The sequence below is a fragment of the Harpia harpyja genome, chromosome 11 (assembly GCF_026419915.1).
Source record: "Harpia harpyja isolate bHarHar1 chromosome 11, bHarHar1 primary haplotype, whole genome shotgun sequence".
Lineage (NCBI taxonomy): Eukaryota > Metazoa > Chordata > Aves > Accipitriformes > Accipitridae > Harpia > Harpia harpyja.
In genome coordinates, this window is record NC_068950.1 from 26144858 (window position 1) to 26168582 (window position 23725).

Sequence of the window (23725 nt, forward strand, 5' to 3'; positions counted from 1 at the left end):
AGAGGGAGAAGAACAGAGGTCAAGGCTTCAGAGTTTTCCATTCAGTAACCTATTCAGAACATATGCTTAAGTACTGTTCTGAGTCAAAGCCAAAGAATATCTATCTGCTTTCTTCTGTGCAAAGGGTTAAGCCTATCTTTAGGCTGCCTTTGTGTTGTTTTTTGTTTTCAACAAAACTCTATGAACATTGCAGGGAACCTAACAGCAGCATTAAAAAAAACCAAAACAAAACAAAACAAAAAAACCCCACCAGTTCTTCTGACACTGTCCTGAAGAAATCCATCCAGAACATTCGTATCATATGAGCTATTCTGGCTGCTGAGTTTGTTTTTCATGAATCACTAAGATTTTCTTTGTTGCATAGTTTATGAAGGAAAAGACAGAACCGGCAAAAGCAGCATGAAAGGAAAAAACATCTGCATCTTCAGATATTCTCTTAATATGAAAGGGATGGCATATATACATTCAAATGCTTCAGATACAGCTATTAACTAAAGCTCTCCATCACTATTAGCTATGTAATAATTCTCTATGGAAATGCTTGTAATACAATACAGTAATTATGAGGGTAAAGACACAGAACAATCAGTCCAGAGGCAGAAGAATTCAATCAAGTGACAGAAGACAGTATTTTGGCGAAAGAATCTGTGTAGGTATGAAGCAGAATGTCACGAGTTTGCATGAAGTTTGTTCAGAACTATAGCATCCATAGGATGTACATGGATACCTGACCTGCTTGCTGGCAACAAGAAGCTCCTTGTTTACTTTTGCTCTTCACTGTACAGTAAGGCACAACACAACATCTAATCTTAGGGCACCCCATGGATTGGTCTCTGCAGCTAGCTCATCTATTTATATTTTTTAATTACGAACAATATATTGAACATATATCTAACAAGGCCTAAAAAGTCAGCCATGACTTACGTGGTATGATCTAAAAGGAGGCAGCAGATCATAGCTAGCACACAGGGTCAGAGGGAGCCATTTACTTCAGTTTATAAATTCACACATGATTTGTATCCCTGAGTCCATCCTGTTCTAAGGTGTTGGGAAGGAAATAGCATGGGTTGTGGGTTCAAATTACTATGTCTTGGGGAAAGAAAAAGTCCCCAAAAGCTTAGAATGCCTCAAGTATCTTCGCTGTTAGCACTGGGGTTTACCAGCAGTTCCTGATCCACGAAGTATGGCTTCTCTGCAGATCCATCATTTGTCTCCATATCAATAGCAAAGCAAAGGAACATGGCATCCGCTGTCACTTCAAACACAGACAGAAAGCTGTGGGACATCACGTAGGCAAAAAATCCAACCAGCAACAGAGGAACTACCCAAGCTTGCAACTCCCGATGGTAGTTAAATGCCATCAATCCTCCAAAAACAGTAAAACATACAACAAACACCTGTAAAGGGCAGTGAGAGAGAAATTCAGCCTCATTAATCATGTAGAAATGTTTCTTAAAAAAACCAAAACCCCCAAAACCCTAAGGCAAAAACATTACAGCCAATATTTTAACAGCACATCTCATCTGGGAGGTAGCTATGCAGTTTCTGGCATCACGTAGTTGTCACACTTTGTGTTCAATTCAACATGTAAATTCCGTAGGGCAGAGGCAACCTTTTACTATGTATTTACCAAAGACTTATTGCAATGGGAACTGAGAGAGTGGTGCCAAGGACACTACTGTAATACAACTAAATAACTCTGTAAAGACTATGAAAACGATTAAATTCCTCAAACATTATCTTCACTTCCAAACTCATTTTATAGCATTAACACCACGGAGTTTAACAAAGATTAACCTTATTTACCTTAGGTGTAAGAAAAGAGAATCAAACCTGATTTTTCACTTCATTCTTACAGAACATTTCTTAATCTTACCTTTCCCAGAAATAGGATAAAATCTCCAAAACAGCTAATGGATGCAAGTTTAGCAGAATTCTTTGCCAAAATAAAGACAGCATCCTTTGCTGACGTACAAAAATTTGTCCCATTTACGGCTGTAGTTGTGTATGCATGCTGAAATTACAGAAGATAATAATGCAGTGAGAGAGCAGAGACTCATATCTAGATTTTACTTCAGCGAGATGCAAAGCCCTAAACTCTATTTGGAAATACTAACTTTATGAATATAAAGAGTTATTTTGCATAATATGGCAATTTTATTTTATGGGACTGTAATAACTATGTTTCTAACATCAAATAGCTTTTCTACATAATTTCCACCATTAGTAAATGCTAGAATAGGGACTAAATAAATTTCTGAACCCACCTTTATCCAAAGGTGGAGAACCAAAGTTCTCTACCCTAATTCTTGTTAATGAATACGGCACAATTACCACAAAACACTTACTTACCTGGAGTCACGCTATCCAAACTTATTGCTTATTTTCTACAAATCTATCTCCAAGACTGCTGGCAAACTATGCAAGTGGAACAATCAAGTTATGTAGTTATCAAGCCATTTAGAAGTTGATGATTAAAAAAGCTTTTATACATGGCCCTTTCAAACTATTCATATGCAACTGACATTCAAGCTTACGGCTACAGCCATAAAATAAACCTCTTCATGAAAGATGGGATCAATTGTGAAAACGACTGGGAAAGAACAGCTAAAGGATCCTGGACTAGACCAGCATTTCAACAGACAGTAGGGGCGGCAGTCACAGACTTTTGATGTATTGAGAATTTTAGAAGATTTCTCTCTGTGGAAACTTGCCAAGACAGGTGGGGAGGACAGAATATCTACCTCTATGGATTGGATTATTTTACCACTTGCTGTGCATAACTTGACATATATGTCCCATTTATGGAACTCCTCAACAAGGTTTTGAAACTGTCCCGAAAATACCAGCTAAGAAAAACAGCACTCAGGATACCTGAAATGTATGCTGAACTTTACCAGCAAGTCTTATGAGTAGTTGCCCTTTACTCAAAATATTAGAAGGTGGATTATGCCACAAAGCATTAGTTACATCTGGTGTGGTCAGTAAGAACGCAGTGTGCAAGAGATTACTATTCTGAAGGAATTTATGCACCGCAACATGTACTCGGTGCTCAGATACTTTCTGCTTCACCTGGAAGTGAAAAAAACCAAACCTGGTTTGCTGAAAGTGAATTATACTGGCCTACTGCAAAACACTTCCTTTTCAAAAATTTCAGATAGCTGAAGGCAGAGAAAATTTATTTCTGCAGAGTCCAGTTCTACCCCACAGCAATTTCTGTAACATACTGTAGTGTAGCAAAGCTGTATTGACATTATCTTAAAATATTACAGAGAAAGAAAGAAAGTAAATGCAGGCAAAGATCCTTTGTCTCTTTATTGTGGATATTATTTATTTTATATATGACAAAGGAATTTTTTTTCTCTGACAGTAAGCAAAAAAAGAGAAGTAGTAAACAGTGACATCCTGTAAATATTGTACTTACATAGTAGCAAATACATCCATAGATGGAAAAAGTATAAATAAAGACCATGGATTTATTGCCTACTCTAAGAAAAATCAAAGACTCCACAGAACTCCACAGAAACACGTAGAGTGTCTGCATAAAAATCTGTTTAAACAAGCAAGTTCGCTTCATTCCTAAATAGGAAAAAACGCTTTCTGTGCTAGCTTTCATTTATACCGACGCTGATCCTTTCCCCGGGGAGTGGCGTAACAGGACGGCAGCGAGGTGTACCCTTTGGCTCCGTCAGGCGTTGACTACAGTACCTTCGCCTTCTCAGTTGCCTACACCTCTGAAAGAGAAGCATCCTTGTCCCACCTGCCTGCCTCAACCCGACCGGTTTGTAAGCAGCCTGCTGCCATCCCGTGTGAGGAAACCCGACGGCCCGCAAGCTCGCCCGCAGTACCATCGGCCCAGGACGCGGCAGCCGAAGAGCTGGCAGCTCAGTAAGGCCAGCGCCAGCCTTGCTGGGCTACCATCTGCCCAGCACACGGGCGTAGGATAGATGGCCTCAAGTCAAGCTCCCTCTCCGTCTTCTGTCTGTAGCTGTCGCTGCGTGTTTCAAACACGGATAGACCTATCCTTATAACGTGCTGTGAGTTAAGTCTGTTTCATCGTTCCCATTAACAGACAGGAAATTGAGACACAAAGTGGAAAAGGGTCTTCCAAGTTTGTTTCTGTCCCTTAAGAACTAAATTCACAGAGCAGATCCTGATCTGGTGAGGTCAGTATAAATTTTGCCAATAAATTAAACAGAGATTCTGTATTCATTATAAATAGCAAAAAATGTTCCGTTTTAAAAATTAAAAAGAATGTTGAAAATGCACGTGCACTTGTACAAACATTGTTTCCAAGCTTAAAATAAATAACCATTTGTTTGCACTCTTGAATTAGCCACTTTGGTATCTGAGGAATGTGCAACGAAAGGAATTTCTGATATTTATTAACTAGAACAGTTATCTTGGAAAGACTGAAACTGATGCTGGAGACTGAATACTACCTGCACAGGGATTTGTCATCTTACAAACCAGTTGATAAAAAATGGCATTTATAAAAATTACAACCTCAACAAATCACGTAAGTATCGACTAGTCATAACATCCAAGCAAGAAAGGCAGCCAGGTAATAATCCAACATTACAGAAGGAATAAAAGACACAGAAATGAATGAACTGCTGAAGGCTACAAAACTAGTCATTGTCATAGGTGAAGCAAGAATGCTACTAGTACAAGCTGAAGACTTAGCCAAGTGATCTCTACCTTCGGCAAAAAACACACTTCTAAGGAAAAAAAAAGTTTGGAGGGTTTTTTGTTCAGCCTAGACTGGGGCTCCACACACTTTCCTCACAGTTCCCAGGTTCCCCATACAGACGCCATACCCTGATCCCATCCAGCCACACAGAAATCTACACGTTCTCACTAACAAAATACGTGCCTAACACTTAAGCAAATGTATGTTTCCATGAAACCGAGTTGCACAGAAATGAGCTCAAATGATTTCTCAGCCTTACCCACCAAAGAGCATCTAACACACTCAAGCTATTACCAATATTTGCAAATCATTTGGGATTTTGGACTACAAAGCTTAGATATCCCATTAATTTTCCAGTTGCAGGGTATGTGCAACAGCCCAATCCCTTTCAAAGAAAAGATAGCTGCGAAGGCTAAGATGGTAAACCGTGGTCAGTTAAGAACCTGCTATCGTTTAGAAACACGTTATTTAAATGTGGCTTTCTACAGAATGCATTCTCTTTTCCCACGCACAAAAGCTTTAGTGGACTTGAAAATGTTTGAGAGAAGGGCAGCAGGAATGATCCAAAAGGCATGGAATGTCTCCTCTCTGGGGAACAACCGAGTACACGAGGCTCTTCTGTCTGGAAGAGAGATGACTGAAGGAGGATGTGGTAAGAGGGCTACAAAATCATGAGAAATGCAGAGAGGGTAGGTAGGGTTAGATGGCTCAGTGTTTCTTCCAGAACAAAGACTGGGCAGGGGGAGGACCATACGAAGTAGTAGGAGCCAAATTTGAATTTTCTTCTCACTGTAAGTCTGTAAGCTGTGAACTGCTGGACAAAGGATGCTTTAGCTGCTAAAAGTTTGCATGAGCTCAAGGGAGACTGGGAAAGTTCAGGGAAAAGGAATCCACTGAGAGTTATTAAACACACAGAAAATGTACTCGGCTCAAGAAGTCCCCAAGCTGAAAAGAGATTCAGAAACAGCACGGGGACAGGGAAATATACACATGTACTACCTTCGCGTTCACTCACAGCCACGGTTGGAGATGGGATACTGAGCTAGACAGAGACAGTCTGGTCCAATGTAGCTATTATGTTTTTATCTTTGCTTAATGAATTGATGCTTTACAATAGTAGTCTCTGCTATGGTGACAAGCAAGTAATAATGGAATCGATAGCATACCATTGATCAGAAAGCACGGGAGATAGTGGGTCAGGAACAGTCTTTATCCTTGCACCAGCAAGTTGGTACAATATCACCACCTTTGTGAAGAACACAAGCCTCCTCTGGCTTGGAGCCTGGGAACTAGACACTAGTTTCTCAGCGTCAGGATGAATAAATAAGGAATGTGAATGTTTACATATTTCCAAATACCACAGTATGCAAAAAAACCTATTTAAAGAATACATCCTTCTGTGCCTCACAACACAGAATGTCAAGGGTCTTGGAAAAATTGACCTGCTAGCTTCATGAGAAAGGCGCTGTGGCTCAGATCCAGGCCTTAAGTTCCCCAATTGTTGAGAATAATTGCTACTTTGTGTAACAGCTGAATTCAGTCCTCCATTCTAGGACTTGCTTTAATAAAATGAGCTTGGGGAAGAGAGGATTGCCATAGCAACAGAATCTTCTTAAAAAAAGAAGCAGGAGACATGCTGGTTTCGCATCCCACTTCAGCTTTTTCTGCTCTGCTGGTATTTTCAGCTTGATCTGATCTTGTTGCTGCCAACTCTCTTGGGGGCTGCCCTGGTTAGCTACACCCAGTGCAACGCTGTGCAGCTCAGGCTGGACTTTAAAGGGTCTTGGCTTGCAAGTGTCACAGCTGCCAGTGGAATCCCCTCAGAAAACAAAATCCAGTGGTAGCAAGAGGCAATGACATTTCTGTGGCTGCTGTATAGCAGTTAGTGACTCAGTGAGAAAGCTGTATCGTGCGTCTCAGATGGTGGTGGGAAATTAGAGCAACACGGGCCTGTGAGGCCCCACTGAAGAGACGAGGACACGTAAGACTGGAAGGGACTTTCAGCCACTCCGGTCCCTGGCTAGTTCAGATTAGCACATTATACAATTTCATCTCTTACGTGGAAAGCTCCCTCTTTAAACTACTTAGGGCTTTTCCCTGTCCCAGCCCGTACATTTGGAGCTATTCCAGACAGTTGTCCTTCTGGTCCTCAGGAACCTTCTTCCAACTTCCAGACAACATTTGCTCATGAACAGTTTACATCCACTCATTCTTCTGCTGATCTTGTCTTGGCTCTTATCCCTCCCTGCTGTTTCTCTTCTTGATATACTCATAGACAGCTAACAGGCTTGCTCTTACCCTTTATTTGTCTAAAGTAGACATACCAGGATATCCCAGTGTCCTGCCCCCACCCCAAGAAATAAGCCTGATCACCTAACCAGCAACTTGTACAATAGCATTTATGCCCCTCTTTCTGGTGCAAGTACTTCATCTCATACCTTCCAGGACCGAATCTGCCCTTTCTGCAGCCTTGTTAACTAAACTCCTCCCCGACTTCTAACCAATAAGCACACAGCTAATACAGAAATGGTTATTTTTGATTTTTAGGCTAATTACCATCTGTAAGAAACCCTCCAATAGCCTCCCAAATTTTCCCAAGCAGTCCAAGAAACACAACTTTATTTCCATTCCACCTTATATTTGCAGTCTGGACTTACTGGAGAAAATCTTGTCCCTCAACTTTCCTTGCTTCCTACTCCGTGTGTCATCTACTCCCTCCATGGCTGTTATCCAGCGGGTAGGACCAACACAACTTTCTCCTTGGAGGGTAGTTGGGTGTCCTTCCCTACAGCATTGCACTGATACACCTGGGCTCCATTTCAACCACAGGGGTTGGACCACAAGGATCCTGCTTTAAGTATCCATTGCATCATTACTGGAGTTGCTTACAGTGGCTTCTGCAGTTAGTGCGACAATGCTCTCATTTAGGATTTCTGAAATAAAATCAAACTGAACATTTCCAGAGAGTTGTGCATAAATTGCTGTGCTTAAAAGCACTGAATTATTGGTCACTTGCTTCATTGCCTTTTTTTTTTTTATGCGATAGGGGAGAGGAGGAAGGTATCAAAGGAAGAATTAGTCAGCCTTGTTCATCTCTGTCCCCACATGATTCACGCTACAGAGCAAGTAAAGACCTAAGGAATTTTATTTCCTGTTATCACATACATAAACCCTGTAGAGGGAAAACAAACATATTTAAAATATGATTTCACTGAAGGTGAACATTTTAGCCAACTGTATTTTCAAGATGAATGAAAATTTAGCTTAACATCTAGAAGCAATTTTGCCAGTAACATTAAAATGCAGTATTGTTTTTGGGAGGAAGAAGTAGTAGTTTATGGGGTGAGGCACAATGTGTTTGGCAGTGCAGAGGCGAACTGTACTTACATTAACATGCATGAATTTTGGTTTTATCTAGGTCACTTCTCCACAAGGCATTTAATGCAACCTCCTGATAGGCTTCCATCCAAAGTTTAAGGGACAACCAACTGCCATGGATATACAACCATTAGACACACTTGCTTCTGTTTTTTTTTACACCAGACAGTTGCTGGCTTTCAGTATCAGTTGAAGGGTCTCAGTACCAGCAAATGCAGGCTTACACACTGCTGATTGCAGTAAAGGCTACCACAGGGCCCGGAAGGCTATGCTGCAAGTAACTGTGCTGACAAAAATAAAGAAACCACGTACTGCTCAGCAACTCCTTCAGAAATCCATGTGCTGCACTCTGGAGCAGTTGCTTGCCAACTGGCTGCAGATGAACCCAAAACAGACACAGAAAAGCAAAACTATTCTGAAATAGATATATTGTTTAAAAAAAGCCACTGCAACAAGGCTGTAAAGGGGAAAAAAAAAAGTGAGCACTTTGATGCATCAAAAGTTAAGACTGCCACTACAATTTAAGAAACTAGGAGACAGACAGACCTTGTAGCTCCCAAACCACATTAAAAAAACCCAGTATATTCTTTTTACGGAAGAGAAATTTCAATCTCCCAGATTTCACTTGAGATGATTGGATATGTTTATCTGGAACATACTGAAACCATCAGAGCCAGAAGATGAAAAATCTGTGGTAATTCTGACAAGTGTTGGCAAACAGAACTGTCAAGTAAGGATAATGACTTTATATTCACAAAGCACTTTTCATCCAGATAGAACCCAGAGTGCTTTACAATTGTTACTAATGGATTATACACACACATGAATCACTTTGCCCATGACTGAAATGGAACAGCTTAAGGAGTGAACTGTTTAACAGCACATAGCAACACTACACCACAGTTTAGCACAGGATCCAGTTGCAAATCCGAAAGAAATTTAGGAAGGCAGAACGTAATTATCCACATGGCAATCTGCACGGGATGCTGGGTTTACATTACCCCTCCTCCAACAACTGCCACTGGAAATACGGCAACTGTCAGCAACTAGCACAGCACTCCGTCACGATGGGAAGATGACAGGGTACCTTTTTGGCCCCATTTCAGTTAAGTTCCAGGAGAGCTGAACAAAACTTAGCAGAGCCTGCAGAGAATGAGTCACTTCAGGGATGCATGAAACTATCAAAGTCAGTGTGAAATCCCACCTGAAAGATGGCACCTCAGCCCGAAAAGTACTCTTTGATAACATAATGGAGCACTTCATTGATACTGCATGGGAAGAAAGCAGCTCACGCTCTGTCACCAGTGTTACTTCCTCCAGCACCTGTTTCTCATCTGCAAGTTTCCCAAAGGGAAAACAAGGGGCTCTGTTTAATCCCGATTAAACTTGTGAATGAAGGAGGAGAAAGAATTTAAATCATCTAAGCAATATAACAACAGGTTGAAGAAAATAGTGCAGAAGTGATGGGGAAGGCTTGCCTTTTTTTTTTTTTTTTTTTTTTTTTTTTTAAGTTTCAGGTAATTATATGCTTATTACTATAGTGAAGGTAATACTGGAATAAAAGGCAAAAACATAGTAAAGGAATGTTAATGCACACAATGAGCTTTGAACCAACTTTTGTAACAGCTTTTCCACGTTTCAGTAATTTCAACTCAAAAAAAAAAATCTGAACTAAAAATACTTTCAAAATGTTAGAAGCATAGGTACAAGCAATTTTTTAATTCCTCTCAAGTCCATGTTCAACACCTATGTGAAATTTCAAGGCTGTACCCAGCAGCTTTTACCACTCTGTAAGAGCTCTTAAGAGTTCAGTACTTCTGTTAATCAAGCCATATGTTAAGCTGCTTAAAACTGCAGACTTGTCTTTCATTTTTCCCTTTTTTTTTTTTCTTTCTTTCTTATATTTGGCCACAGATTTTATAAAACTGAAGATTTTCAGTCTCAGTCAAAATGGCTTTTTTAAGAAATAGGCTTGAATACATTCTTTATAGGAAAAAAAAATTAGATTCGTTAATTACTCTAGGAAATACAATAACCTGAGACCAATGTTACCCCTTCATACAGATAAAAATTTCTGTTAAAATCTTACAGCATGTTCTTGCTTTTCTTCTCCTCTAACCCTCGCCCAAATTGCCCTGGATTTGGAGCACATGGAACACCATTGTCTTTGCCAAAAAGATGTTCAAACAAACAATTCTCTAACAGCAAACACAGTATTATGATCATTAGGTTAAAAACCACAACTCATATAAAAACAGAAATTTGCCTACAATAGATTGGGAAACAGGAAATCTTTTAAGGGAACATGAGCTACAATACAGACTTCTGAAACAAAAGGAAGAACATTACAGTAATTAATTCTTTTTTTAACAAACACATAGCATACAACAGCAGGAGAAAGTAAACACTAGGATGCTGGATATCTCTTTGAAAGGCAGGAAGCCAAGGGGAAAGGGTGACTACAAATGGAAAGCCTGGAGTCAAGATGAACTCTGAGATTCCTCACCAAGTCAGTAACTGTAAGATCTACCTAAAAAATGAAAGTCTGGAAAATTCATCGTCTAGAACTAGAGATTTCACTGCACAACTATTTAATCTAGGCTGAACTAAGCGAAAAACTTTCTCTTCATAGTTGGCCAAGATTAAGCTTAATTTATGCACCTACTTTAGAGGAGAAGCCAGACCCTTTATCAGAATTGTCTTGTTTACTTCACTACTACCCTCAGCAGTGAGAACAAAGAACAACAGTCAGTTAGGAATCAGCATGAACATCTGATTCCCTTTCACATTAAGAATACCACAGTCACCAGAGATAACAAAAGGGGACTGACAAAGAGAAAAATTAACTATTTACATCAATGTATATAGAGCTGGAAAACATTTGGAGAAAAGGATCAGAAAAAGTAGGAGTCAAGCATGTGAAAAACTGCTGTATGTCAGAAATCATCCATTTCCAATAAAAACACTTTTGAAACAAAACTGCTAACAAAACAAAGATGTCTTTCAAAGAAAGAGTATATTATATCATCTGGCTTTTTCATCATGGATCATATTCCCAGATATATTGATAATGGAAATCAGCCAGGAGTTCAAGTTTCTTTATTCAGGACTTTCAAGTGGAAAATACTGTATCTAGTTTAATGACACATCTCCAGGTGGGTTTCTTACTTCTTCATTGCTTCCTTCCACCTGGACCCGCTGTATTTCAGTAGTCTGTCTGGCACAACTCAACAAAATGTTAAGTCTTCCTACCTACAGAAATAACAAGTGGCCCTCTGAAAGGGCTATCTCAAGCTGTATTAACAAGTTTTCTAAAACCTTGCACCTTGCATGTTTGTCAATTCCCTGTTTCTTTGCAACAAGTTCCATCTACACTTCAAGACTTTTTTGTTTGTTTAGTTTAGGTGGCCAGCAGAAAACTTTGGCTTGTGTGCACTGGATGTCGCTTTAGTCGTGCTAAATGGAGCTAGCATACACACACCGTTTCTAGACTAGGTATGCAGATGGTTGAGTGACAGATAGATGACAGAGTGTACCTGGTTAAAGTATCTCAAGCAATTTTCCTGGCACCAAAACCAGCAGAAACAGCACTTGAACAGGCACTTTGCACATGCACTCTCCTGCAATAAAATGAAATGTTCGGTTACTGGACGCAGAATTAGACTCAAACAGTACTGCCATTTTAGAAAAACTTGCTTTACAAGTGACTGACTCTTCTAATAAAGCATTCACTTAGGCAGCAGATATTTCCTTTAGGATTACAGGAACTGTTTTTAATTCAGACCCTTCAGTATTAATGACTGATGAGCTGAGCATATTTTTTTTCTTCCTGTAGATGGAAGATTCTTCTCTAGGAAAAGAAAAGAAGTGCTGCAAGCAGCTTTGTGAACTGACAGCTGCTTGGAGAACAAAACAGGCAGGCAAGTCAGTAACCCTTACAGTACTTTGCAGTGATCAGGGAGTGCACCGACAGATTTTTAACTTTTTTGTTTATCAAAAAAACTCCACAGTTCTGAAATGACTGGTACCCTAATGAACAGAAATAAAAGAATGGGCAGAAGGACTTATATGCACATGTGCATGTATTGACTCAGAGCATACATTCATTTTTCAGGACAGGAAGAAAAAGCATGTATTGGAACAGACCATTCATAGAGCATTGATTGACACCCCCCCCCACCACATCACATCACGAGCTCAGAACTGTTTACCTTATAAAGATTTTACCAAGCAAGACAAGAAAAAGACATCTTGGTGGCCGTGGTAGCCTGCCAAATTTAACCGGCTGTTTTTCTCAGCAAGAGGAAATTCAGTTCAGCGATACTTGTGTCTTTTTAACCTTTTTCCAGAGGTCAGAATGTTTTTGTTTTGTTTTGGAAAGCAGAGATCTTCCAGTTACTATATGAAAACCTCAGGTCCCCACAACTACCATTCTTCGTGCAGAAATCACGGACCTCTCAACTTTTTTTCCAAAGAGGTTCTTGAAAATATTCCAGGAATAATTCCTTTAAAACGGTGACTGTACATACAAACTCCTGACAGCAGAGAAATACTTCAATCTTGATGTGTATTGCTGGAGAGATGATTTTACTAAAACTGTATTAACCCCAGTAAGTACTGTTTATTAAAAACCTAGAGCAAGGGACTTCAACCACAATCTCCTCTCTGATTCTGCTTGAAGACTGCTGCGTAGAAAACATCTGTGAATTTACCTGCAAGCTTGCGGACCCCTGATGTTTCCTCCTGTTCACAGAAAACAGCAGCATTTTTTGCAAGGGTAGCAAAATCTGGGTGAGCTCTACAAGAATGCAGCACCACTTCTCCATCCTTTAGTAGCACTACTCTGGCCCTTTATAGAAAGAGCCTCAACGGCAAGGGGCCATAGCCCGTCCTTTCTCCCATGGGAAGGAGCAAGGTTACTTTGTGGGGGGATTCTTCTGTGGGCTGGGGACACAAGCTGACCCGAGCACTTTATAGCTTCTTTAGCAGCAGTTACAGCTATGGGTCACATCACATCCTCAGCTGAATGCTTGGCAACTGGACCAAAAGGAGCTTGTAGCACAGCGCTATAGACACAAATAATCTTTCTTTGCTAGTTAAATCTTCTACAGCTATTCAGATTACAAAACCATGTACCAACAAGTCCACTTACTCTGCTTCCTCTAGAGGCAGAAAATACTCTACCTTCTGTCTAGCGCAACTCACCCCACCTATCATCATTAAACAAAGTTCTTAGTTGACCCAATTCACCAAGTTTTATAACCAAGGCTGTCCTATGAAAGCGACATAAACCCAGACACTTACACATCTTTCAAGTATCTTATTACAAGGGGCTTTTATTTAAGCATTCATAAACTATATCCCACACACATGCCTCACAGGTACCAGGAATGGTCAATGTAAATACCCTGTCATAACTATACATAACATGCTTCAAGGCCAAGGTAAACTCTAGAGGAAAAGACCTACATTTAAAAACTTTGCCCAAATCTTCCTCTAAAATCAGAGCTGTGCAGTCATGACAGGCCTCTCTCCTTGCCAGAGTGCCAGAATTAACTGCAATGGTATGTTTCCAGCAGATGATGAGAGATGTGGAGATGCATGAAAGATAGAAAGAAGGCAAGCAACAATCAAAACAGCCCAGCTATATTTTTTATATATCTTAAAAGATGTGGTTTGGATCCTACACAAATCTCTGGAATAGTTCTTATTTCATACATTCCTTCTGTAAATTCATATTACAAGGCAGATGAAATCTTTTCTATAAGATATTTTATATGCAACAATAATGTTCTTACTTACCTTTGCTTTTTTAAAATTTATGATGCAAAAAATTTAAATAGAGCATTCTGCCAAATTTTTCCTTTGTCCTTCATAAAAACCTTTATATATAAACACTAAATAAAAGTGGTTTTTAATGTTGGTGTTTTCTGCTTTTAAAAATATCTTAGTTGAGAGAAAAAAAGGAAGAATTGATATCCAAGTTGAGAAAAAAGTTTTCTTAATGAAGAAAATGGGATAAAATATAAAATCCACATGATATCATCCATTTTTAATCAAGAAGTATATTCTTCACTTTTTTTTTCATTAATCTCACCTTTTAACTACTATTTTTATAGTGTCACAGAAGTATATACCTACCTTTTGTTTTAGGATATTATAAAGGTACAAAAGAACAATCCTTGGTATTCTCAGTATTGTGACTAGAAACGCGCCTTTTACAGCAGTTCCTAGATGATAGCAAAAAAGAACTGATATGGAAGACAGGACTGGGTGAGGTGGTGGGCTATTTTTATTTCTAGAAAGAAAAACAAACAATTTAAAAATGTTTTAGAAACTTATTTAAGAAGATATACATTGTATCTTTTGAGTATTTGGAAATTTAAAGAATTAAACTGGTATCTCCTTTCCCACTTGAACAACTCCAGTTTTCCTACTGACTTCATCTGAATGTTCACCTTAGTCCAAAGGAAAATGGCCAAGCTTATAACTTTTATTGGATTAGTTTAATTCTTAAGCAATGACAGTTTTGATGTATTCAGTAATGGAAAAATATCTAGAAAAAACCTACAAATGGAAAATACCAGAAGTAAGTGAACATCTGAGAATACTCCCTTGAATACCTCTCTCCAGTTTCTGTCACTTCTCTTATTCTCTGCAATCTTTTATTTGACTGTTGTTTCTGCAAGATTTTAGCCTGATGGAATGAACTCTCTATTTCTGCTTTAGTGATAAAATTAAAACTAGAAAAAATATCACAAGCTTTCACATTTGAAATTGAGATCTACTATCTACTTTTATTGTTGCAATTTGGTAAAATTTTGTGTTAAAATTTGTTCAGATAATACTTTTTTTTTTTTTTCATTGAGCAGGATTTGTTTTAAAATGGAATACACAAAAAAGGAATATCATACTATATGTTTAGAATTACAATTTGGTCTAAAAACCTTGTAATTCTACTGCACACTAACCTGTAATTTTTTGGAGAAATAATGTGTTTCCCAAAATCAAAAAGTAAGGACAAAAAATTGGCCTAAATACAAGTTTTATTTTCTTGGTTCCTTTATAAAGGTCAGTTTAATGTCAATCATTTACAGGGAGTAATATGACACACCTCTCAAGAATTTATATAAAACCCAGGAAATTAACTTAAAGCCACTCCCCCACCCCTCTTCAAATGCTGTAAAAAAAAAAAATCAATTAGATTAACACTATAAATACCTTTAAAAAATGGTTCAGAGGATTAAAAAAACCCACTGATCAATAGTCATAAATAGCCCTTCTATAAAGCAACTCTTAAGCAATTGGCCCAAGCCTGAAAAATTTACTTAGGCAACAGAACCAGCAGCAGTTTGACTAAGCAGTTAAGTAGACATCAGACCTCGTACCACAAATAAGATTCCTATTTTCATAAGTGATTCCTTCAAAACCTCTGTTATCTTGAAAAATTAACAGTTTGCACAAGAAACTAAAAAAAAGGCAGTCATAAAAGAGTGACTGGTTGGGGCTAAAAAGCTCCACAAATATATTTTTATTAAATCCTCACTTTGGTAAGGATTTAAATCATACACACTATATCAAGGTAGGTATCACAGTTCTGCAAGAATCCTGAAGGTATCACTGCAGTTCATTCAAAACACTAAATACTCTACAGCCGAGAAGTTGTATTTAAATATGTGAAAATACCACATTATTTTAAATAGGAAATTCCAGCAAAGCAGTTGCTGCATTTATTATTTTTGGTCTTACAACTAGGGGAACAGCTTGGGGGATAGTGGAATTTTATACTGAATAAGGCAGGTTTGTTGGTTTTTTTTTTTTTTAAGTCATGAAGTTTCTGTGTTAGAAACACATACATCGCAATATAGATGAGTTATTCTATCTATGTAGTACCAGTGTCTCCTCTTCCCTCGTACGCTACCTTACATATGACAGCCTCAGTCAGATCTCAGCATACGAAAGATTAAGTTTCTGCAAGTTAAATGTTATCCAAGGATGAGACATACAGAAAGGACGAAGTTTACTCTTGTGTTAATAACTTACTTGCTACTAAAGAGAAAAATGAAGCAGGGTTTTGATATTTTAAACTGATTAACAAGCAGGAATGTCAAAGTTCAAAGTTCAGTTTAGATAAATTTCTACACATTCGGATGCTTTTCCACAACTTCTTTTCTTAGCAAAGGAATTCACACAAGAACAGGGTCTGACAAGGTTTCTTGCTTTGCTTCCAAACAGATTAGAAAAAGAACAAAACATTTTCCTTGTAATTGTGGCTCAGGGTAGGAAACATAGGAAAACAGCTAGCTAAACACAACAACAGGTGATGCTTGTGACTCCAAACAAGCTCAAGATTGGCTCCATCATCCACCTATACCCAATTACCCTTAAGGATGAAGTTTCACCCAGCTTTGTACATTATATGGCTGCAATCCTGAAATGACTTTAGTACAAGCATACAGTCAGCCATACGCATGAAGTTTTGTAGGCAGTTCATACTGTGCAGTGAATTCTGTGCACGTAGACTCCACTGCATGCACACAAGGTATCGGGAAAAACACAACTCTGCCTGATAGAACTCGTAACTAGACTGAGTAGGGCCACAGCTTGCTTTTCCTCTTTGGAATCCCTGTTTTATGTTACCACAGGATTGTTTGATTTACATAGAACACTACTATTCCAAAACCCTGTGAACCTGTGCTCTATACCACATGATCTTCTAATAATTTTCTTTCTTCAGTGCTGCCAATTGTCTTTATTTTCTTGTGAGCTCTGTGAGACTAGATATCTTTCTTAGCACCGAGTTCCTTGAATCAAATGATCATCCATACATCTCAGCTTTCATTTTAAAAACACTTTTTTTGTGTGAAGAAAAAAAATTAATCTTGACACACCCAAAAGATGTAGACATTTGAAAGGGGTGGGGGGGGGAAGCATTTCTTTAAAAGCCTGTCCTTGTTTTCAGAGCTGTGCTTACAGTTTTCTTCAATCCTGCCTCATCTGTTTCAAAAACTGCCTAAAAAGAGATTTAGCGTAAAATACTTTAGAAACATTAAGGAATGAATCATGTATTCCTCAAGTAAATATAAATCTCAGGTTTTAAACAAATACAATAAATTACAAGATCTGTAATAAAAGAGACATTATCAGACTAGCAGAGAACACACAGACTGTACTTCCAACTGCCCTTTTACCTGCTCTCAAAGCCACAAGGGACAGGTCTGACTACACACATGCTGATGGCTTTTACATGGGTTAGGTCAAGTATGTAAGTAGGGCAAAGGATGCTCTTAAATATTGCAGATGTATTTGAAAAGGGAAGAAGAATCCTTTAAAAAATTTGTCCTAGTTCATCTCTCAATGACTTCGGTGCAAATCCATAAACCTGGATTTTTGACATGCTGGGAGATATATGTATTTCACCTCTCACTGAATCTATTGGAAGTTGTGGTGCTGAACACCTTAGAGTCAGGTGGAAAACCCCAATCCTGAAAATGCTTATATACTTCCTTAATTTCAACCCTCTGCAGTGACATACATGCATTGGAGTTACTGAATAAGCTCAAACATGGACAGGACGGCAATGCCTGTGACACGGACATCCTTTAATCCCAGAGAGGGGAGAAGCCTCATCTCACTGAAAAGGTAAATACGCACGTAACACCTAAGCACACCAAGATGAAAATACAACAGCAATAGTAACAAAGAAGGTTTTTTTAAAAGACTGAGCCCTTTTCACAAGTCATAAAAAGTAATCTTTAAGCAAAAAAGTTCTATTTATTGTATTAAATTAAAAAAATCTTTCATGTATTCATGTTTCATCTGAAATAAAAGAAGGCAAAATCCATTTTCAGTGGTGGTATTACAGGTCAAACATGTCACCTGTAAAGCTAATCCAGCTAAAATGACCTCCCCATTTGCAACTCCACCGTGGCTGTTGGCCATGCAGCACATGGCTGCGTGTGCTGTGGAAGGAGATTTCCGCAGGGAAAGGCCGTGCCATTTCCTCAGAGCACTTACAAGCAAAGAAGAAAGCCTCTCTGTGAGGTATCATAAACAAACTCTTGTGACATGCCTTTATGATGCTGCCCCAGGGAATACATTAAAAATACACAGCAGACAAGCTCAGAATTGCTGGAACAGCGTGAGATAATCCTTGCCCTTGATGGTGCGACTGCTCTTGCAGCTAACCATCCCCTCCCCATTCCTGCACTGCTCTGCGTCTCTGCAGATCTGTGCTGACAGCCTTAAAGGCCAGGAAGAGGGATCACCGCAGCAGAAAAATTGCATTTCCCCTTCCAGGCACAACTCTCTCAACACAGTACACGCCACCTGGCAAGCAAGAGGAGAGCTTGACAGTAGATGTACAAAATGATTTCAATACAACTGAGTGCAGGAACCTTCTGTATTCTGTGGCCAGTTCCTGCAGCAGTAAAAAATAGCTGGAAAGCGGAAGACCCTAACAGAGCAGTAAATGTCATCACAGCAGTTTCTACAGGTGCTTCCCTGCTCTGTGTGATGAAGATATGGACAGTGTCTTTGCCCTGGGCATTTAGATGGTGTGTCGTACCAAAACACACTGCGGTGCACTACCCAGTAAGTCAGTGAAACTGCATTTCTTCCCTGTGCTTTCTCAAGCAAGCCTATTTAAATGCACACTTAGTGCCCCAGCACTCAGCTGCTCAAGCTGAATCAATTGCTAAAGCTCGAGGTCCATAGATTTTCTTAGAAGAAAAGAGCAGCCCATTGCCCACAGAACCACAGCCATGCTAGTTACTTGTGTTTAGAGCTTCAATAGGAAAAAGGAGATGACGTAAGAAACACGAGCTCCTCCCTTTTCAGATCCTATCGTGGCGTGTAAAATAGTAGCGTGAGACTGCGTCATTCTACAGAAGTCAACCTTTAAAAAGCAGCATTTTAGGTTTTGTCTGCTCTTTCACTAGCACCAGCTCAGTGGCATGGCTGTTGGCTGCATAGAGAATCCTAGCAGAGACAGGCTCCTGATACACCTGTTAAACACTGCCCTGCCTTGGCTTTTTGGAGGAGATGAACATCGCTTAAAACAATGGCGGGCACTGGCTGTTACCAGGTCTTCTAGCTTTGCTGCTTTGGCTGGAGCAGAGCCACTGTCGCTCCTGCAAGTGGGGCTTGTGCTGCTGTCTCTGCTGGGCAGAGGGGAACAGACTATTTGGAAACCTTTCAGCAGGAGGCCTTTCTATCAGCAACTGAAACATCTAGGGATACATTCTAGAGACCATAAGCAGAAAATTGCTACCTAGGTTTTGGAGAAGCCCAAAGTCTCTCCCTTCCCAGCCACCCAAGCCCGATAGTCCCGGGCGGCTGCAGCCAGTGCTGCAGGGTCCCCAGGCCCTCTCCTGCCAGGCTACTCGACTCGCTCTCACATCACCTTCCTCAAGGGCTAGTTTTCACAAAAATTGAGATTATCACCATATTCCTCTGATACAAAATGAAGAAATGCCTTAAAATGCCAGACTTTTTCACAGATCAGAAAATCTCATTATGGGCATAGAAGAACAGAGCAATGAGGGCGAGAGCGCTCATAAAATACTTATGAGGAAAAACATTTTCAGGATGCTACTCTCTTCGTTGTCAAAAACCTCAACAATTTATTGTGAGATTTAAATCTCCCCCTGCAATGACAGGATAGCACCACTCCAGTGCATGAAACCAATTTAATTTCATTTTACAATATTGCAAGTCTAAAAAACAGTATAAATCATGAAAAGTAGAGATTTTTCCTCATTTCTTCCACATTTACATCTCAGGGCAATGTAAAATTCAAGGAAGTTTGTTTACACATCTCTAAATTCTTAAGAGCAGTGTTAAAGCACTTACAATTAACTGAAAATATCTGCACAGAATGAAAAAAAGAGTAGCAGACTAGGCATTTATGCAGGCAGAACAAATGGAAACCCAGAGCAGGGATGAACACTTAGGAAGAGGCCAAACTGCCTATGACTACATGAAATTACCAAGGAGCTATATATTGCATCTCCATTTGGAGCTAATGCAGGCTCTTGCGAAAGGGTCAGATGCAGCCTGTGCCTTCCGAATGACAATTTCACCAGTCACCTGAGCTCTACTGGCTTGCATCAAGGCTCAGTTTGGCCTGGTAACTCCAGCGGTAGGGGTGAGTCACATTAATATCATACACATTGTAAAATCTTAGTCAAGATCTTGCAACAAGCAACATTATTTTATATTAAATTGGATTCCAAGATGTTGACATAAATTACAGTCTATTTGAGACTATTTTGGCTAGAAAAAGATTGAAAGTAAATGCTGGAAAAATCCCCAAAACTATACAGGGTTAATGCTGCACTTACCTGTTGAAGTAACAGGTAACCACTGCCCCAGCAATTGTCATTTCCTGACAGGCAAGAATGAATTCACTAGTCCAGATAAGGCCAACAAAATGATACCATGCCATGTAGCAAATTCCAGACAGAGCTCTGTATTCTACTTGTCCTCCTGAAGTAGTCTGTGCAGTACCTGGAGTTGACATTACACCACTGTATTATTATAACATACCAGACAAGGAAAAAAAAAAACCCCAAACCCCCCAAAACTCCCAAAACATCTAAGTGCTTCTGTACTCTTTTTCTTAACTTTTCTTCAATAAAATTATTAAAAAAATAAATTCAGGTGTTACTGAATTTTATCCATTCTAACAAAGTCAGCCAAAATTCTGTAATTCAAACAGAATTTTGAAAATTAAAATCTTACAAAAAGCAAAAGCTTGGGTTTAAATTGCGATTGAGACACAGCTACCAATAAAGTCAAGAAGATAGCTATGAATTAGTAAAGATTTCAGAGAAAACATTCCTCAAGATTTGAGTAATCAAATGGTTCAGAAGTAAATGAAATCTTAATTTTCTTCATTCAAATTTGAAATAAACTCATAGTTACAAAATGCTTTAGATTTTTTCTGTAAGAAGCAAAAGACAAAGACTGCAGAAAAACATTAAGGATGTATAATGTACCATTGCAACAAAACAAAATTATTATTTTAATTACTATTACTAATTAGAATCACGGCAACTAGTTTTCTGTTCTCTATACTTTGCCATCTTTGTACAAAAAACAGGCACATAAAGGCAGCCTCTTCAAAAAAAAAAAAGCAGAGATCTATATGGTAGTATATGCTCCAATGTTACTACTATATTCAGGAACATTGACAAATTTGCTCATTCAAGCTAAAAAAATTGCCTCCTCTTCTCTTAATAACGAAGAATTTATTCCATATTCAATAGAGGGCTTTTCACAAAAGGTGGGCGTAACTCAGATAACTTACGAATCAGACCTTTCTATGCAATCCTATTTATGCCGCTTGACTCTGAAGTCTAGTCAGGGGATAATGGCATCGGGACATTTGTTCCTAGTGAAAGGTCTCTAGGTCCACCACCTGCTGTACTTTCAGTTTACCAAGCCTTAAGTCTATTAACCTTAAAGATAAACAGGTTCACAGTATAAAATGATCTCTGGAGGTGAGTATTTTCTTATTCGAACTCCATGAAAGAAATAACAAAGTGAGACATAGAATTATCTATTACTGCTAGAACAGCATTATAACTTAAGCTTTAATACTTCATGTATTCATTCAGTGGACTTGGCAGTGTTAGGTTTACAGTTGGACTCAATGATCTTAAAGGTCTTTTCCAACCTAAATGATTCTATGTTCTCCCACAGGACAGCCCACCACTTTGAAGTTCAAAACTACGACAGATACAAAGCTATCTATGAAATGGTTCACTTATTTCTGTCTTATTTTTCTATAGCCACAGAGTTCATACTCAAGAATAGCTAAGAGTAGAAACAATAAAGGTTTGTTTTCAGGAATACCATCAGGTTTAGACAAGCTTTATAAGTCCTTAGAACCAAGGTCCATTTGTCTGTAAATTATGAAAAGTATTTACCTCCCCCATAGTAGCATTACAAAATTATTTTCAAGCGCTTTGAAAGGATCAAAAAAATGCTACAAGGGTGCATAAACGCAGACATATGTTCTAGATATTTTATTTTCTGAAGGGTTATTTTTAGCTAAACAGGCAAGCTCTTTGCAGTGCTGTACTGTTGCTCATTCACAGAAATATTGTTGCTTCCATTATATTCAAATGTATTTTAAGCCTGTGAAATGCAAGATACTTGGTGGTATGAAAAAGCTACCACTAAGATCTCTTCTCACGAACTCTCAGCCATTCATCCCCATCCTGTGCCTTCCTGGTTTTAAGTTTGGATGCAAAAGCTGCTTGTTTGGGGTTTTTTTAAGGGGAATTTTTGAGGATAGATAGGTACATTAAAATAAGCTATATGCTATACCATTCTGAACTCAAGGATTTTTCACTGCCCTTACTTCTTCCAGAGGCTCTACACTGCTGTTTTCCCACAGCGCACACAACTACCCAAATATGCTCATTAACCATAGCCTAACAGCCCTTACTAAGGGAACTTATGCAAACGATAGGTCAATGAAATACAAGAAGGTCTCCTACCTCCCCATTTTTATGCAAAGACATTATGCCACTTGGTAGGAGAATTAAGCACATTTTCCACCATACAAACCACCTGAACATTTCTTTTCCAAAAAAAGCACATTTCAGGCTTTGCTTCTGTATTTTTGTCACGAAGACTGACAAATGTATGTATGGTAAACTAATTCTGTTTGCTTTCTACCAGCCTACTGAAATAATCACCTGCAATAACCACAGAAATAGCTTTGCCTTTCCTGGCCAACCTTACACATGTACATGTGCACAGCGCTGTGCTCTGCTGCACAGAATTCAGGCACATCCACCTGTGAGCTCACCATTGATCGCTTTGCTGTCTAGGTATGGTAAACTGTTTTTGTTACTTCACAGAAATCTGTTTACCAATGTAAACATCTGTGTCTGACTGGGCCTACTGTGCATGCATAATTTTGTCAACAGAATTACATGCAATGCTGTTTTTCATATATCAGTCTTAGTAGCACAGATAAACTTCAAAGCTATCCTGGATACCCTGTTGAGAAAAGTATATGCCATTTCCCTCATCACTCCACTGTGATCTATCTGTTCACAGAAGCTAAACTTTCCCAACAAAGCCTTGAAATATGGTTTAATTTGTCAACAGAATATTTTTCTCCAACTACATAATCATGAATTTTGCTGGTATACTATACACTCTTAGTGATAACATTAAGAAGTCAATAAAGAACTGAAGTCCCTAGAGCTGAATCATGAAATCTGAAAACCTCTGATCAGTACAAATGTTGATCTGCTGCAAATACTTCAAAAAAATGTTAACAATGCAAACAGGCACAAGTGTTTGCAGCAGAATTCAGAAGAGTTTCTCCATCTGACTCTGCAGCCCCGTGCTGTGCCATTGTGTCAGTCAGCACAGCAATCCAGTGATACAGAAGTCAGTGTGCACATGCAGTATCGCTAGCTACATTTTGGTACTTTCAGACTCACGTGAGATGCTGTTACTCGGCAACAGCTGCTGCAAGGTTCTGCTGATGCCTGGAGCAGTAGGCTGTTGTAAGGGATGAAAATTCCTGAGAAGTCTAGTCCAGCAATTTCCCTATCAGAAACAAAGAACCACTGACCAGAAAATACCGAGAGCCTGTTTATCAGTTCCTGCTAACATGAAAATATG

The 23725-nt window shown here is 39.0% G+C and overlaps 1 protein-coding gene across 1 annotated transcript in view; it reads right to left on the reverse strand.

The window, feature by feature from the left end:
- The window catches only part of SLC44A3 (solute carrier family 44 member 3), a 41197-nt gene that overhangs the window by 2146 nt on the left and 15326 nt on the right, over window positions 1-23725 (reverse strand). Inside the window, exons 10-14 of the mRNA XM_052801244.1 lie at window positions 20416-20581; window positions 14213-14369; window positions 11608-11691; window positions 1877-2014; window positions 1161-1397 (exon numbers count right to left, since the gene is read on the reverse strand). Coding sequence (XP_052657204.1) covers window positions 1161-1397; window positions 1877-2014; window positions 11608-11691; window positions 14213-14369; window positions 20416-20581 — 782 coding nt within the window. The remainder of the gene's footprint in view (window positions 1-1160; window positions 1398-1876; window positions 2015-11607; window positions 11692-14212; window positions 14370-20415; window positions 20582-23725) is intronic.